The 15,763-nt window shown below is 44.7% G+C and overlaps 1 protein-coding gene across 1 annotated transcript in view; it reads left to right on the top strand.

Moving 5' to 3' along the window:
• Spmip2 (sperm microtubule inner protein 2) overlaps positions 1–9,014 on the top strand; it is an 84,678-nt gene extending 75,664 nt beyond the window's left edge. Inside the window, exon 4 of the mRNA XM_021157840.3 lies at positions 7,685–9,014. Within this exon, the coding sequence (XP_021013499.1) occupies positions 7,685–8,795 (1,111 nt within the window). The 3' untranslated portion in view covers positions 8,796–9,014. The remainder of the gene's footprint in view (positions 1–7,684) is intronic.
• The last annotated feature ends 6,749 nt before the right edge of the window (positions 9,015–15,763 follow it).

The following is a 15,763-nucleotide window of genomic DNA, read 5'->3' as shown; positions in this document are numbered from 1 at the left end:
CACCATGGGTAGCCTGTCATGTCCCTGATGAGGCTGGAAACCTGCATCTGATACAAGAGTAACTGAAAATTATAATGTTACCTAGGTGTTGGGAATTGAACCTGGGTCTCTTGAAGAGAAGCCAATGCTCATAACCACTGAGCCATCTCCCCCATCCCAGGCCATACTAGTTTAAGGCCAGACTGGGCTATCTAGCAAGTACTAAGTCAACAAAGACTGTCTAGCAAGACACTGTTTTTTAAGGATGCCAAGTAGGTTAGGGAGGGGGAGAAAACGTTACCATCCTGGAGCCAGACATGCTGAAATAGAGCATCTAAGAAGTAGAGGAGGGATCAGGAAGTCAAGTGCACTCTTGGCTACTTAGTTTGAGGCCAGTTTGGGCTATGGGACAGACTCTCTCAAAAAGCATTATATCCCACCCTGCTTCATCCAGTTTGTGATATAACAGTTCATGACAAAACATATCTACGAGGACCTTTGGGCAAGGACTGATATTGCTTTGGATAAAGTTCATGTTGGTTAATCTAAGCATGCTTTTCAATACACTTATCTGGTTACAACTTATCTCCTCTCATTCATAAGCCTATGTACAATTGTGAATTTAATCTGTTATCGAGGTGGTATTGAAAAGGCAACTATGAGTTCATCCTGACACCAGGAGCTACTTGAGCCAGACAGACGAAGCACATCAAACTAGGATCTATGCCTGGGTCATAGAAAGTCCTGGGAGAGTGGGGAGACAAGGAGGTTAGACTTACTGGAAACTTGTGGACCTGTTTGGAGTGTATGGATTTTAGTCTAAGAACAAAGAGAGCTCACTGGGAGGGTTTAAGTCAGAAGGAATGCGATCCATATCCCTTTGCTAATTACGGTCACTCTTAGAAAGTTGGAATGCTGTGTGGATAATGGATGGTAGGTGGCAGGAACAGTTGTGACAAGATCAGCTAAGAGACATCTCAGTTGTATAGACCTATCGTGGGTCTTCAAACAAGCCGAAATAAGTAAGGCATGGTGTACAGGCTTTTTACTCTCTGGTTTCATTGATAGTCAGATGTAAGCTTTCTAGGCGTGGATGGACAGGGAGTGCAGCCATGCTGTGTGAAGTTAGCTCTTTATTTTTTCTTCTAAATTAAAGAGCGTCTAAATATAGAGAGCTGAGGCTGAGTTGAGCTTTTAGAGAAAATAGACCATACATATAAATGAAGAGAGGAGACAATGTCTCCAAAATGACAGCTAAGTACATACATGCCATAATTCCATAGAGCAACGTTAATGTTACCAGAAGGTTGCGGGTAAAGAAATTGAATCATGAAGCTAAATCTTTCAATCTAAGTTGACGGTTTCCATTGATCTAGGCTGAGATCTGGGCTTGGGTGTTTTAAATAGATCTCCCTGCCTATGATAACCAGCCAAAACTAAGAACCACAAGATGAGATGGGGAGAGAAGAGATGGAGCCTTGTGAGCAGGGATTCCTCACACAAGGGGCCAGATGAAGTGGAAGATGTGAAGCAGGCAAGAGAGCCTTACATCAGGTCCCTTGAGATGACAGGGTGACAGCAGGGAGTGAAGAATCTAAAAGGACTCTTCCACCTTCAACAGCAGTTAACAGAAAGCAAGGGAGACAGCAGCAGACAAACATCTGGAGTTATCAGTGGCCTTGGAAGAAGGAGTGTGGTAGCAGGATGATGGGAGTTAGTGTTCCCAGCATTGAATAATGTTTGCCCATTGGCACAATGGAGGCAAGAGTCCACTCTGTTTCTGAGATGAGAACACTGCAGGATTCCATCCATCTGTAGGCATATTTTTAAGATGTTAGCTTACTTGAAGTCAGACTCTCATATAAATAATGTAGTATTCACACGTACTGCCTCTTTTTCTTGAGAACGGAAAGCTGTATTAAATCAATGGTGTGTCATGCTGTACAATTATTGAGTCTTACAGAACAGAACAACAAAGATGTGTTTTAGCAGATATGAAATGGTGACCCGATGTGTGCCAGGTGCTTGGAATCTAAGAGTTGTCACCTGTCTTTTTACTCTTTAGTTTCTCTTGCCAGCCAAATGTAAGCATTTTGGGTGTGGATGGACAGTGAGCGCAGTCATGCCGTGTGAAGTTAGCTCTTTATTTTTTCTTCTAAATTAAAGTAAGCATATGCCTGCTTTAAATAGCCCAGATTTTCCTAGCTAGGCCACTGGATGGTCCACTCATCTTCATACAGTCTCCTCTGCTTACAGCTAGGTATTTCCAGCATATACACACAGCACTTCTAACATCAACAAGAATAAACGGCACAAGACACGAAACACAGGAGCAGTTTATGTTCCGATTAGAGAAGTCATCAGAGACTGTACTGGTAAATAATGAATTGGCAGGGTTCTGTGTTGTAAGAGGCAAGCAAATCTTGTAGCAGTACAGATCCCACCCTGTATGCGTTTAACATATAAGGGAAGGCTAACTAGGAATACCATCTTTCTCTTGTTTTCCTCTGAGAACAAACTTTTAACAATAAACTCTCAAATAAGAGATTTGGATCTGTCAGCTTCCTATTAGTGTGACAAAATACCCAAGAAAATCAACTTAAAAGGGGGAGCTTTGCTTTGGCTTATAGTTTCAAAGGTTCCAGCCCATGTTTGCTTGAGCCTGTTGCTTGGATGATGACCCAGTACATGGCGGTGAGTGGGTGAGAGAAGAGGGGAGAGGGGGTGCGAGGAGAAGAGGAGAGGACAGATGAGCACTGCTACCTTATGGCACCTGGACAGCAGAGAGAGAGAGACAGGAGGAGCTGTGGGCCTAAAGATTCCAGCAAGCTTTCAGAACGTGGACCTTTGAGGGACATTTAAGGGTAACGTTGTTTCTTCACAAGCATGAAGACGAGAGTCTGATCTCTAGAACCCACAGTTTAAAAGAGCAAAACAAAACCAGCCAGGTGTGTTGGCATATGCTTGTAATCCAGTAGCACTGAAGGAAAGACAGGCGGATCACTGAGGCTCCCTGACCAGCTCGCTTGCTCTCTCTCTCTCTCTCTCTCTCTCTCTCTCTCTCTCTCTCACACACACACACACACACACACACACACACACACACACACTGAGATTCAGACTGCAGTGAGGTTCTTATGTGAAAACTTAAACTTACTGTAGAAAATTCCCTGTTTCTTGAGGGAAGAATTCTTGTAGCTCTCTGGAATATGCTCACTTATTTTGGTGACTGGCATTACTGTGTGCTGTTAGCTGGGTGTGAGTCATCTAAAAAGCAGTGGGTTCTCTAAAGCTCCATGAATTTAGAGCCAAGTTTGGGAAAGGACAGTGTTCCCATAGTTCTTTCTGTACTGAGTCCAACACAATCTTTTCAGGATGTGGTTTGTTTTTATTTGGTTTGTTTGTTTGTTTGTTTTTCAAATGAAAAGAGTACTGGTTAATCAATGAAATTTACTTTCTCCATAATGTGATCTCCATTACCTGCGCAATCAACAGCAAACATGAAATGTTCATATACAAGTCCAATCTTCAGAGTTAAAAAGCAGCCAGCTGGTCATCTCAAGTAACCCCACTGAATCCATGATTCTAACTCCCATCCCACTTCATGGTCCCCATATCTGTAGTGAGAATCAATTGGTCAACTCACTGATCCATCAAACTTGTATCCATCCTCTCACCCAGTCTGAAGCTGCTCCACACAGGACACTGGGCCCCAGATACCATCACCACTGTCTGATATTGTCTCGGTGGGTCTTCCTCTTCAACCCTGCTGTAGTCGTCTCTGTATGTACTCCTTAGTAAAGCATCTTTGACCTACCTACAATCACCTTCAACCTATCTCTGAAAACACCTCCCATAGATCTTCAATTTAGTCCCGTGATGAGGAATTCACCTGAATTTTCACTAGTGAGCATATTCTATGCACCAGGTATTAAGAAACCAAAGTGGAATCCAGGCATGGTCCCTGCCATTATAGTAACAGGAAATAAAAACAGAAAACAATCATGACAGCTTAATCCAGTAGGAGAAGGCCACATGGGAAGCAACGTCTGAACGCAGTGGGGAGTGCCTCCAGGACTCTGGAAGCCCCAGTTATGCTTCAAAAGGCAACTTCAACATCCTCTATCCTTTGTAAATCCTATAGCAATCCCTTCGGTTCTCCCTCTTTAACTCCACTGTTAAAGATGGACTCTGCTTTGTTGCATGTTCACCCTCCCTGTGAGGCTATGAGACACAGAAGTATTCTGATTTTCCGCTAGTTCCCTTACATTTAATCCCGAGGTGTACACTGCCTAGTGGCTGTGACACTTGAGACAGGTTATTTAAGTGTGGTCTCACTTTCCCAGTCTTTAAAGTGATGGTGACAGGATCTCCTATGCAGGGTTATGGTATAGACAGCATTGTTAAACATACAGCCCAAAGGACACTGGGATACATCAAAGACTCAATGGGTGATGTAACCATGAATTTGTCACCCAAAACACTCTTGAGGGTGTAAGAGGAAACCAACGAATGGGTCCCCAGGACAATGGATAAACTGAAACTACAATTAGCAAACCAGGAACTCAATTTATAAGACCTTCTCAGTTAATGAAATGCTTTGAGGGCTGGAGAGATGGCTCAGTGGTTAAGAGCACTGACTGCTCTTCCAGAGGTCCTGAGTTCAAATCCTAGCAACCATATGGTGGCTTACAACCATTTGTAATGAGATCTGACGTTCTCTTCTGGAGTGTCTGAAGACAGCTACAGTGTACTTACATATAATAAAATAAATAAATAAATCTTTTTTTAAAAAAAGATTTTGAGCCGGGTGTGGTGGCGCACGCCTTTAATCCCAGCACTCGGGAGGCAGAGGCAGGCGGATTTCTGAGTTCGAGGCCAGCCTGGTCTACAGAGTGAGTTCCAGGACAGCCAGGGCTACACAGAGAAACCCTGTCTCGAAAAAACAAAAAACAAAAAAAAAAAATTTAAAAAAATGATTTGAAATAAGAAATCCAATGCATCATTGTGGTATAGTGGCTCCCGAAGCTCCCCAAACAATCCAGGCTATGGCCATTGCTCTCCTTGGTTCACCAGTATTAAGTAGACCGCTAAAGACACAATATACTTTCATTGCAAGACATAGAGAAATCAAGGTGAAATTGACCTCAGAGCTTCCTGCCTCCTGGCTAGCTTTTGTGATGTTAGAAAGTATCATTCAGGCCCTAAGAGAGCAAAGCCATCAGTGCACAGAGAGGTGAGTGCTGTAACCTATCTCAATGACCTGCCAGGGAAGGTGCGCCCCAGTGCCGTGAAGGTTACAGGGGCAACCACCTACTTTCTCATTGGCTCTGAGGCCTAGTCCACAGGAAGGAATTCATACCTGGTAAAACCTGGCTAAAAGACCAAAGCTCCGGAGGAGATAGGCCTTGGGGTGGGCTAAACCGATTTCTGTTGCTAAATGGACATGGTGCCCAACTGCCTTCTAAATATGACTACTCCCAGATTAACGCTACTGTCAACCTTGGCCAGGTGACTCCTTTCTGTAGCAGGCCGCAGTTAACGTAGCAACTCACAGCTGGCCAGATGGCTGGGCCTGACTGTTAAATGTTCTCAGCCCTGCAGAGAGCACCTGTATCAACTCTTCCTCCAGGGCTCAGGGAATTTCAATAAAGAGGGAGCAGAAAGAATTTAAGAGGAGGAAGATGGGGAGAGGTTCTGTGAAATGCTATCTTCTGGACATGACATAGCTGTTGAACCCATGTACTTGCCACAATTATGGTCACCCACGCAAGAGCCAGCCAACAAGACAACAGTTTAGCAGGAGGACATAAAAATGGATCGGCAGATGTTGGAAGGAGATCCGTTGAGGTCTTAAGGAAGTCAGAAGGGAAAAATGAGGATAATGGGATGAAAATACATTGTGTGCATGTATGGGATTGTTTAAAGAATATATGAAAAGTATTTTAAAGGCCTTATTGATGAAAACAATCAGTATAAAGATTAGCTATAGCATAAAAAATTCCACACTACATAGCTGAGTTGATTCCCCGAAAAAGTACACAAAAAGCAAATAAGGAAAACATATACAAATTAAATTTTCTAATACCTGATGAATAACAGGACCAGAAAGAGGCCAGGGGGAGTAGAAAAGAGAAAAAAACAGTAATTCAAGAAAATGTTCTTTAAGGGAATGGACGATTTCCATATTGAAACCATTCATTAAATGTGGCTAAGGAACTGTGCTGTGGCGTCATTGAGAACCATCTTGAGCAAGAGGAGAGTGCAGAAAGCATCCAGAGGGAAGCAGGCACCTCCAGGAGACGGGACTGGGGGCTGTCAGAGCAGCATGTCACCCACCCCATCTTCTGCAGCATGGTCCCTACAAGTAGAGAATGACATGCAGGGTAGAGTTCCATGTTCAGCCGGTAATCACGAGAGGAGATAGAAAGTGGGCATGTCCAAACCTGTCCCACTAAAAGCTACCATCAAACATTATCCCTCTGGAAGTGAAGGGGAGGATGTTACCTAGTCAAAGAGAGGAATGCAAGGGCAAAGAAAGGACCCATTGGGAGACAGGGTACCAAGAAACATGGCAGGCGAAGTGTTTCCTCCGAGAACAATAAAAGAGGCAGGAACTTGGCAGCCCAGGGCCCAGAGAAGCATTAGTGTAGATAGGGCAGGCAAACTGGGATGCTGTAGACGGGAGGCTTAGCGTAGCTTTGGGGGCAAGAATGCTGGGAAGGTAGCAGAGAAAGAAGGGATGTTTTAGTGCTACTTAGATGCATGCTGTATTTAAATCCCTTTGTAAAAGAAATGATGAAAAGCACCATTGTAAGTGCATGTGCAAATATTTTGCTTGGCAAAAATAATTATAGTATGGGAAAACAGCAAAGGTCAGAATTGTAATCACCGGGACTCCCAAACCAAAGAAAATTCCCAGCTAAAACCAGGATCTTCTGTGCCAAGGAAACCTCAGGCCTGACTAAGGACGGCTTTCTGTTTCTTCAGACAGGTGTGTGGTGTTCCTCTATTTAGCATTAGCTAAGTGCCCTGTACAAAAGTGTCTGTTATTCTTCAGAAATCCTGCCAAAACCAGTTGTTAAGCTAGCAGACTTAATGACAGCCACTATTTAGAAATGTATTGGTAGATAAATGTGTGCTGGTTTCGTGGCGTTATTTTTCTCAAAACATCCATAAAATTTGACAGCTTTCTATTTTTAAAGTTGTCAGTGTCTGGGGCATTGAAGAGAATTCCAGAAGCAGAAAAGGGCAAAATTCTGCCACTCCCCCCCCCTTTTTTTCAAAATAACGTTTTTATTGATTCTTTGGGAATATTACATCATACTCACTTCGCACTCCTTCTATGTCTGCCACCCACCCCTTAGGACCTGCCCAACCCAACAACAATATCAACATCACCACCACCAACAACAAAAGTCCAATTTGTGTTTTCCATATATTTACTGGAGTATGGTCAAACAACAGTGCCCCACCTGCTAAAGAAAATTGAGTCCTTCACCCGCACACCTGCCTCTTCAGTATCCTTATCACACTTTTTAGGAGTCCTCTTTGATGGCTTCCTTTTTTTAGGCTGTTATGTTTTGAGGGATGGGTATGAGAAGGGGGTAGAGGTTGTTACAGAAGCCTTCCATGCCCTTCCTTTTGAGTTGTGAGTATGCACTCATCAATGTCACTGCCAAAGTAGCTTCCTTGCTCTTCACAGTAAGCAGGAGCATGGACCATGGTGTCCCTCATGGATGCTGGTGACGAACTCAGCTGGCAGGAAGATCTCCGACCCAGACAAGGACCTCCGGGGCAGCCCAGACCTCGGACACCAACAAGCTCTCAGGGGTCCGATCAGACCACTCACATCAGTATTGCCCCAAGCTGCAGCACCACCCGAGGACATCAACAAGGCTTCAGGTGGCAGCGCAGACCACGGACCTCCCCCCAGCCTTCAGTTGTTAACATCCCCCCCAGACATCAACACAGACTCGGGGAGGACCACAGACCCAGACAGGGCCCCCAGTAGCAGCCCAGGTGTAGATTATGTGTCTTCAGGTGACAGCACAGACATGTCCTCAGATTGGTATGGTCTCCAGAGGCTGTGCAGGCCACTCACATCAATATGGCCCCCACCTGCAGCACGACCCAGGGACATCTGCATGATTTCAGGACATCCACGTGGCCTCCCGTTGTTCATAGGCTCCACAGACTCTGACTACAGTCGGACCACAGACCCAGATTTGGTCCTCAGTAGCTGCACAGTCCCAGATATAAACATGGCTTCACGTGGCCACAGAGGGTACTCAGATAGGTATGGCCCCCAGAGGCTTCGCAGGCCACTCACATCAATATGGCCCCCAGCTGTAGCACGACCCAAGAACATCAACATGGCTTCAAGTTCCAGCTTAGAGCACGGACATCCACATGGCCTTCAGTTGTTAACATCCCCCACGGACATCAACACAGACTCTGGCTGTAGTAGAACCACAGACCCAGACATGGCCCTCAGTAGCAGCATGAGCCCAGATACCAACATGATTTCAGGTGGTGGCAGAGGCTACACAGAGTGGCATGGCCACCTGAAGCTTCGCAGCCCACAGACACCAATGTGGCCTCAGGTGGCACCACAGCCCACAGATGTCTGCATGACACCAGGGAGTAACACACACCAAACCACAGACATCAATAAAGACCCCAGATGCAGTACCGTGCAGAGCCGTGCAGATGGGGCCATGGATAACACCGTGGCCTCAGATGGCAGCCCAGCTCAGGGATATCAACCCGGCTTCAGGCTGAAGTATAGACTAAGGAGATCTGCATGGAGTTAGGATAAAGGCCACAGACATCAACCCGGCCCCCTGGCCACATCAGGACCACTGACCCACGCATGGCCCTCAGTGACATCAAGGACCAGTTCTGCCTCTTCCCACAGCATATGTTCTGCTGCACTCTTCTGCCCTTCCCCCACCCCCACTGCTCATTTATTCGGTCATCATCGTGGTGCCTGCCAACCTCTAACCTGTCCAGCTTCCACCAGCTTGTGCCCCATTTTTTTTCCTAATACAATGCTTTTTAACATTTTGTTCTTTATTTTTGAGAATTTCATATATGTACACAATAAAATATGATCATATCGACTGAATTTTCAGCCTCCACCTCCTTCTATATCCTCTTCAATGCCCCGCCCCAAAACTTACATCTTTTATTTTCCCTAATAATTCCCTAAGTCCAGTGTTGCTCATAAGTGCATGGGTGAGGGGCTATCCACTGTAGCATGAGAACCCTACCAGTGAGAACACCCTCCTAAAAGAATGGTTCTCCTTGACTGCTAGTAGCTCCCCCATGAGTGATGGGGCCTGGAGATTATCTGCTCCATGCACACTGGGATTTGGGGATATGGGGCTTGGTCGTGGGTGAGTCCTGTGTAGATAACGACAGCTGCTGTGAGGTCAGAGTGTCTCCACCCTCCGGCTCTTACATTTTTTTTTTCCTACCTCCTCTTCTATGATGTTCCCTGAGCCCTGATAGGATGGAGAGTCACCATAGAAGAGAGATGTCCCTTTCAGGACTGAGCTCTGGGTCTCTTACTCTCAGCACTCTCCACTGACTGCTGTCCACTGTTAAAATGGAGCTGCTCTGGCCTATGCTGAGAGCAGTGCAGGTCTACGGGTATAAAGGTAAATATCTAAGAAGCACTTGGTCCAGAACTAAGTCTAGTGTTGCTCATTTGTGTGTGTGAGAACACACACACACACACACACACACACACACGCACGCACGTCATGACAGTTTACTAAAAGTTCTCCAAGTTTTTGAGGGCAACATCATCCATTCTTACTTGGACCCTTTGGGTCTCTAACCTAAAGCCCTCTTTCCTTTGTTCTTCCGTGCCGCCACCTCCCATCCTTACCTCTCTCCAGGTAAGTGTTCAGGAAAGTTTTCTCTGGAAGTTCATCTGGTATGAGGCCCATCCCAATCTCTTTCAGAAGGACGTTCTTGTTTCAAAGCCACACAGATTGTTGGTGTCGGTTTATACATCCAAACCTTGGCCAAGGAGCCACAGAGATGGCTCAGTGACAGACGGTGTTTGCAACCAGCCCTCAGGAGTTGACTTTAACCCCTGGGACGCACATAGTGGAAGGAGAAAACTATCTCCCTGCGTTGGTCCTTGATCTCCATACATGAACTATGTCATGTATTCTCACATATATATTTTACACACACATACATGTAAAAACAATTTTAAAAAGAAACTTTAGCATTAAAAAGAAATGGCCAAGTGCTGAGAATGCACCAGGCAACTGCTAGGCCTGAGGACTCAGGAGACAGCCATAGCTTCCATCTTCCCAGTCACAAGAGACAGGACAGGAGATAGATGATTGATAGTTGGGGTTCCAGGGCATGCTTTGGGGAATAAATGAAGTCAGATGTATATGTTTGTTGAATGAATGACTGTCCTTATCATAAAGACCTTTTAGGCTAGATGCAACTGATGTTAAAGAGCTACTCATTAGAAATAAAGGCAGCTGAGGAGGAAGACTATGGTACAATTAAGAAGAAAATTCATGAGTCTATTAGTGATTGCCTAAATGAGGAAGAAACACAGATCATTTCAGAACATGAGCCTGTCCTGGCCACTTCCTGGTAACACAGACAGTGGTAGTTAAACTTGTCTATCTGTTCTAGGTGTTAAGAGAGAGAGAGAACTGTCTATTCCCTGGCCTGTCATCTACATTCTTCAACATCCCAGACACCAGGCCTGTTGCACTTAGAACATTTGCAGGACTACCCAGGAAGCAGTTCTGCTGGACCTTACAAGATGGTTCATGGCAATCAAAGTAGAGACTACAATCTACACATAAATAGCTGAGCTAAAATAGTCTGGAACAAACAGGTTATGACAGGAAAGAGCTCATAGAAAGAAAAATTAAAAAGAGAAGGTATGGTATGGGAGCGTTCTAATTTGTGGTGCTATCTGTCACAAGCATCGACCAAAAGCAGCTTAGAGGATGAAAGCATTTTCTTGGCTTACTCTCCCAGGTAGCAGACTATCATTAAGGGGGTGGGGGTGAGGGTTGTCAGGCAGTCCACAGCAAGAAGCAGAAGCAGAAATGTAAAGCAATGGCCCTCCCTGGCTCACTCATTCATAGTCATGCTGAGGTAGCTTTCTTAGACAGCCAGGACCACCTGCCCAGGAAGTCATGCTGCCCACAGTGGACTGGACCTTACTATATCAATTAGCAGTCAAAACAATTTTCCACAGGCATGCCCACAGGCCAATCTGATCTGAGCAATCCCTCATTTGAGACTCCTTTTTCAGGTGGCTCTAGGTTGGGTTGACAGTTAAAGCTAACTAGGACCAGGTGCTCAGGTCTTCAACATTGCCCATGCAAATCTGTAAAGCAACAAACAGATCCTGGCCAAGGATATGTTAGATATTCTTATATTCACCAACATCTGGTGACTTAGAACTGCCTGTGACTCTAGCTCCAGGGAATCTCACACCTCCTTCTGGCCTCTATGGGCACTGCATACACTACAGACAAGTAGGTCTGTATGCATGTATACACACATACACACACACACACACACACACACACACACATCAAAGCAAAATAACAAAATAGAATTAGCCAGAGTTCATTATTAAATGTACACAACAAAGGCCAAGGTCAGGCAATGAAAACCTTACTTCTAGCTTAAATGACTGGACAGTGTATCAACTCAGACTGAGTCCAGAAATGTGTCCTTTACTGGAGAAAGAGCCGAGATGATGAGGTCAGGTGTGTGAAGCATCCACCGTACATCCAGGTGGTGTGAATCTCTGTGCTTGTCATATTGAGTTACATTTGAAAATATGTGATGAGATCAGAGAAAGAGAAAGCATGTTGTTTGTAGAAAATTAAAACTTTTATTTACAAAAAGGCGAAATAATTGAAAGAAAACCAGAAACAAAAATCTGGGTAGACAAAAATTAATATAAACTATGCACTGAACAGGATCCACTGAAGAAAGTAGAACGGAAGTTGACAACAGTCTAAGCAAGAACAGAACAGCTTGGGGGAAAGACTATTTGAAGCGACAGAAGCACAGAGTGGGTGGGGGGCAGGGAAAGGGCAGGTAAGTGGAATACACACACACACACACACACACACACACACACACACACACACATGAAAATTCTGGATGAGAGGGAAGAACAGGAAATTAGCAACTACAGGCACCCACCCAAAGGACCAAAACTGTTTGGGATGTGAGGAGCATCGTCAGAGATGAAGGCTTTGGAGCCATTCTCAGAGGGAGGGATGCATTGGCAGATTCAAGGACGGAGGTGAATGAAAGTGGCCTTGGATTGAAGTAAGTGCCCACATTCACAGACTGAGCCAGCAGGCTGGTACCTGTGTGAGGTGGGGATTGGCGCCTAGGTCTGATGGCCTTGGTGTTCTCCTTGAAGTCTTGTGCATGCATGTGTTTGCGAACACGTAATTCTTTTTAGAAGTTTGGTGGTAAAACAGATACCACAGAAAACTCTGGCTTAGGGTTTTATTGCTGTGAACACACACCATGACCATGGCAACTTTTATAGAGGAAAACATTTTATTGGGGCTGGCTTACAGGTTCAGAGGTTTGGTCCATTATTGTCATCGTGAGAAGCATGGCTGCGTGCAGGCAGCCATGGTGCTGGAAAGGAGCTGAGAGTTCTACATCTAGATGGGCAAGCAGCAGAGACAGTTAACCTGGTTTGAGTTTCAGAAACCTCAAAGCCCTCTCCCCATCCCCACCCCTCCCCATCCTGAGATAAACTTCTCCAACAATGCCACAGCTACTTCAACAAGGCCACAGGTCCTTATCCTTTCAAATAATGCCACTCCCCACGAGCTTGTTGGGGGCCATTGTCATTCAAACTTGCACACCTCCTGCCTTAACAATTCTTAAAGAGTACTGTGTAACAGAAAGTAAAGCCTTACCAAGGTCCTGTCCTATGAAGGACCGCCGAGGGAACGAACAATCTGAGGAGAGGAGTGGGCTTGAGGATTCAAGGAAAATCTGAGGTAGCTACTAAAGAGAATGTGACCTGCCAGAGGCTCATTGTTGTCTTCTCCCAAAGACCTCCTAGACGCTCAAGGCTGAAGGCTGGAAACCCTGTGTTTACATGAACAAGCTTTTCCACTTGTTCTAAGAAAAGATAGCCCGTCTTGACAGAGAACCCAAGAAAAACTGAACTGGAAGCTACTGGGTATAATCTATTAGTCAACATAATATTGCAGCTACTGCTCACAGAAAACAGATAATCTCTAGCTGGCCTAAACAGTGAAGAGCTTTCAAAGTGAGATAATAAAATATACATGCAAGTGTTGACTGTAGTATTAGCGTAAGGGTTTGTATGGCATGAACCACCCTGTCTTTAAATGTCGGCTCTTGCCTAGGTAGGGTCCTCAACAGCATCTTGTGCTCATCCATTATAAACCAGATTCAATTTTGTCCAACATCACTTCCGCTTTTTTTATTCCAAGAGAATAAGATGAATTTTGCCTTCGAAGAACTTATCACCTTGCTGGTTAGGGGTAGGGGAGCAGACATAGATGAAATGGCACTATAGTTGATGTTAGATAGCATGCAGTGATAGGAATAATGAATCAATTAGTGTTTGGGGACAGGTACTATACTTGATGCTGGTTCAGATACCTAAAACCTAAGAGTATCAGTATCAGTTACAATAGGACTGAAAGACCTAGTGGAAGCAAAGCCCACAGTTGATAGTTTAACTCTGGGCAGGGATCTAGAGAAGGCTACCCAAGCTGAAGGATAGGTAGGATCAGCCTTGAGAGTGGCTGGATTTCGAGTCCAAAATGTTGCTATTTACAGATGTAATTTGCATGTTCAGACAAATTCCTCTTTGAGCCCAATTATCATGTATTCGACAATAAAAACAGTTCGTTTCTAGTCTCGGAGGCAGTGTGTGAAGCTGGCAGGGTTGATGCAGAACGGCTGGCTTGTTTTCTGTCTAGCAGCCTAAAGGCTAACTCATTAAAATTCAAGGATGGGTGGCATGGTGGGTGGCTGAACAAATGTCTTCTTCATGGAGCAGAGCTGAGGCCTTCAAGACATTTCTCCCAGAAGCTAAGCTGCTCTTTGCAGCTGTTCAGTAAGACACCACCGGGGTGGTACCTCCTCCTCAGAGCCACCTCGACACATATGGTCATGACAACATCAAGAACAAAAACAGGAAGTCGTCATGGCTGGGGGCCATGGTTATACCATTCCTTATTCCAAAATAAGTCATTTTAAATATAAAATTGTTTAAACCTGAGCCTGTTTCCAGTTTATGGTTTAATCAAAGGCAAGAATTATCCCACAGCCCTGGGGATGAACCCAAGTCCTCAAGTGTTCTAGGTAAGTGCTCCCCATTCCTTGAAGGCATTCAAAGCACTGCAGGGGCATCAGACATATGGACTGGACTTATGGATGCTTTTATAACCTCTAGTGGATTATATTATTGGACCACAAACAACACCACAAATTTTGGTGGAAGTATTTTAATATTTTTACTCTGATTCTGTATTATGAATCTGATATATTACGGGTTGGAGCAAATGAAAAACAAAGTGAGATTCTCATTCAATCATTCCTGTTTTGAATGAGTACGAAAATTCTTGGGGGGGGGGACATTACAGATGTAAAAGAGATGAAAATCTCTGAAGTTTATTACAATATTGCTCATCATGTTCACACCCAAGTGTGCATGCACACGCGCGTGTGCATGCACACCCCCCACACCATTACTACTACATGGATTGTAGTGTATATTTATTTTCCCCCATATTCTCTTTACTGCAAAGACCTAAACATAAGGGCCAATTCAGTAGCTGCAAATTCCCTTATGTTTTAGATAGGGTTTTATTACTATAAACAGACACCATGACCAAGGCAACTCTTATAAAACATTTAGTTGGGGCTGGCTTGCAGGTTCAGAGATTCAGTCCATTATCATCAAGGTGAGAGCATGACAACATCCAGGCAGGCATGGTGGAGGAGGAGCTGAGAGTTCTACATCTTCATCTGAAGGCTGCTATGAGGAGACTGACCTCCAAGCAGCTAGGGTGAGGGTCTTAAAGCCCACACCCACAATGACACACCTACTCAAACTGGGCCACACCTTCTAAGAGTGCCAATCCCTGGGCCAAGCATATACAAACCATCACACTTTAGTACTTAGATTCTTTTAGTTTGTTTTAGGGACTAGATCACATTGTGTAGCTCGGGCTGTTCTTAAACTTACTCCGTAACCCCGCAATTGGCCTCAGTCTTGCCTCAGTCTTCGGAGTGCCAAAAGAAAACAAGCATACATCCTACACTGGGCTAAGTGTTCAGATTCTTCAAATACCTTCTCACCAAAAGCAATCAGGGCATCTTGGAGAAATGGCTAACTATGGCTCTGGAGAAAGAGATGACATAGATGAGCCTGAAGCATCTCAACAGGCCATGCAGCAAGACCAGACAGCAAAAGAGTTGTCAAAACTCACTGTAGGGCTCAGCAGGTAAAAGTGATTGCAGAGTAAATGTGATTATCTAAGTTTTACCTACAAACTCATGTAAAGATGGAAGGAGAGACCAGATTTCACAAAGCTGCCCCCTGACCTCTGAAAATGTGCACTCACATCTTTATATCCACTCACCCCATAACAGCAAAACAAAACAAAACAAAAAATACCCTCTCAAGTCCCAAGGAACTGGAGGAGTCAGACTTGAAGAGATTTTTGAGGCTGGAGAGATGGCTCAGCAGTTAAGAACACTG

The sequence above is a fragment of the Mus caroli genome, unplaced genomic scaffold (assembly GCF_978045245.1).
Source record: "Mus caroli unplaced genomic scaffold, Mus_caroli_1 scaffold_3, whole genome shotgun sequence".
Classification (NCBI taxonomy): domain Eukaryota; kingdom Metazoa; phylum Chordata; class Mammalia; order Rodentia; family Muridae; genus Mus; species Mus caroli.
The sequence above is the reverse complement of the archived record's forward strand: the minus strand, read 5'-3'. Positions and strand labels throughout refer to the sequence as shown.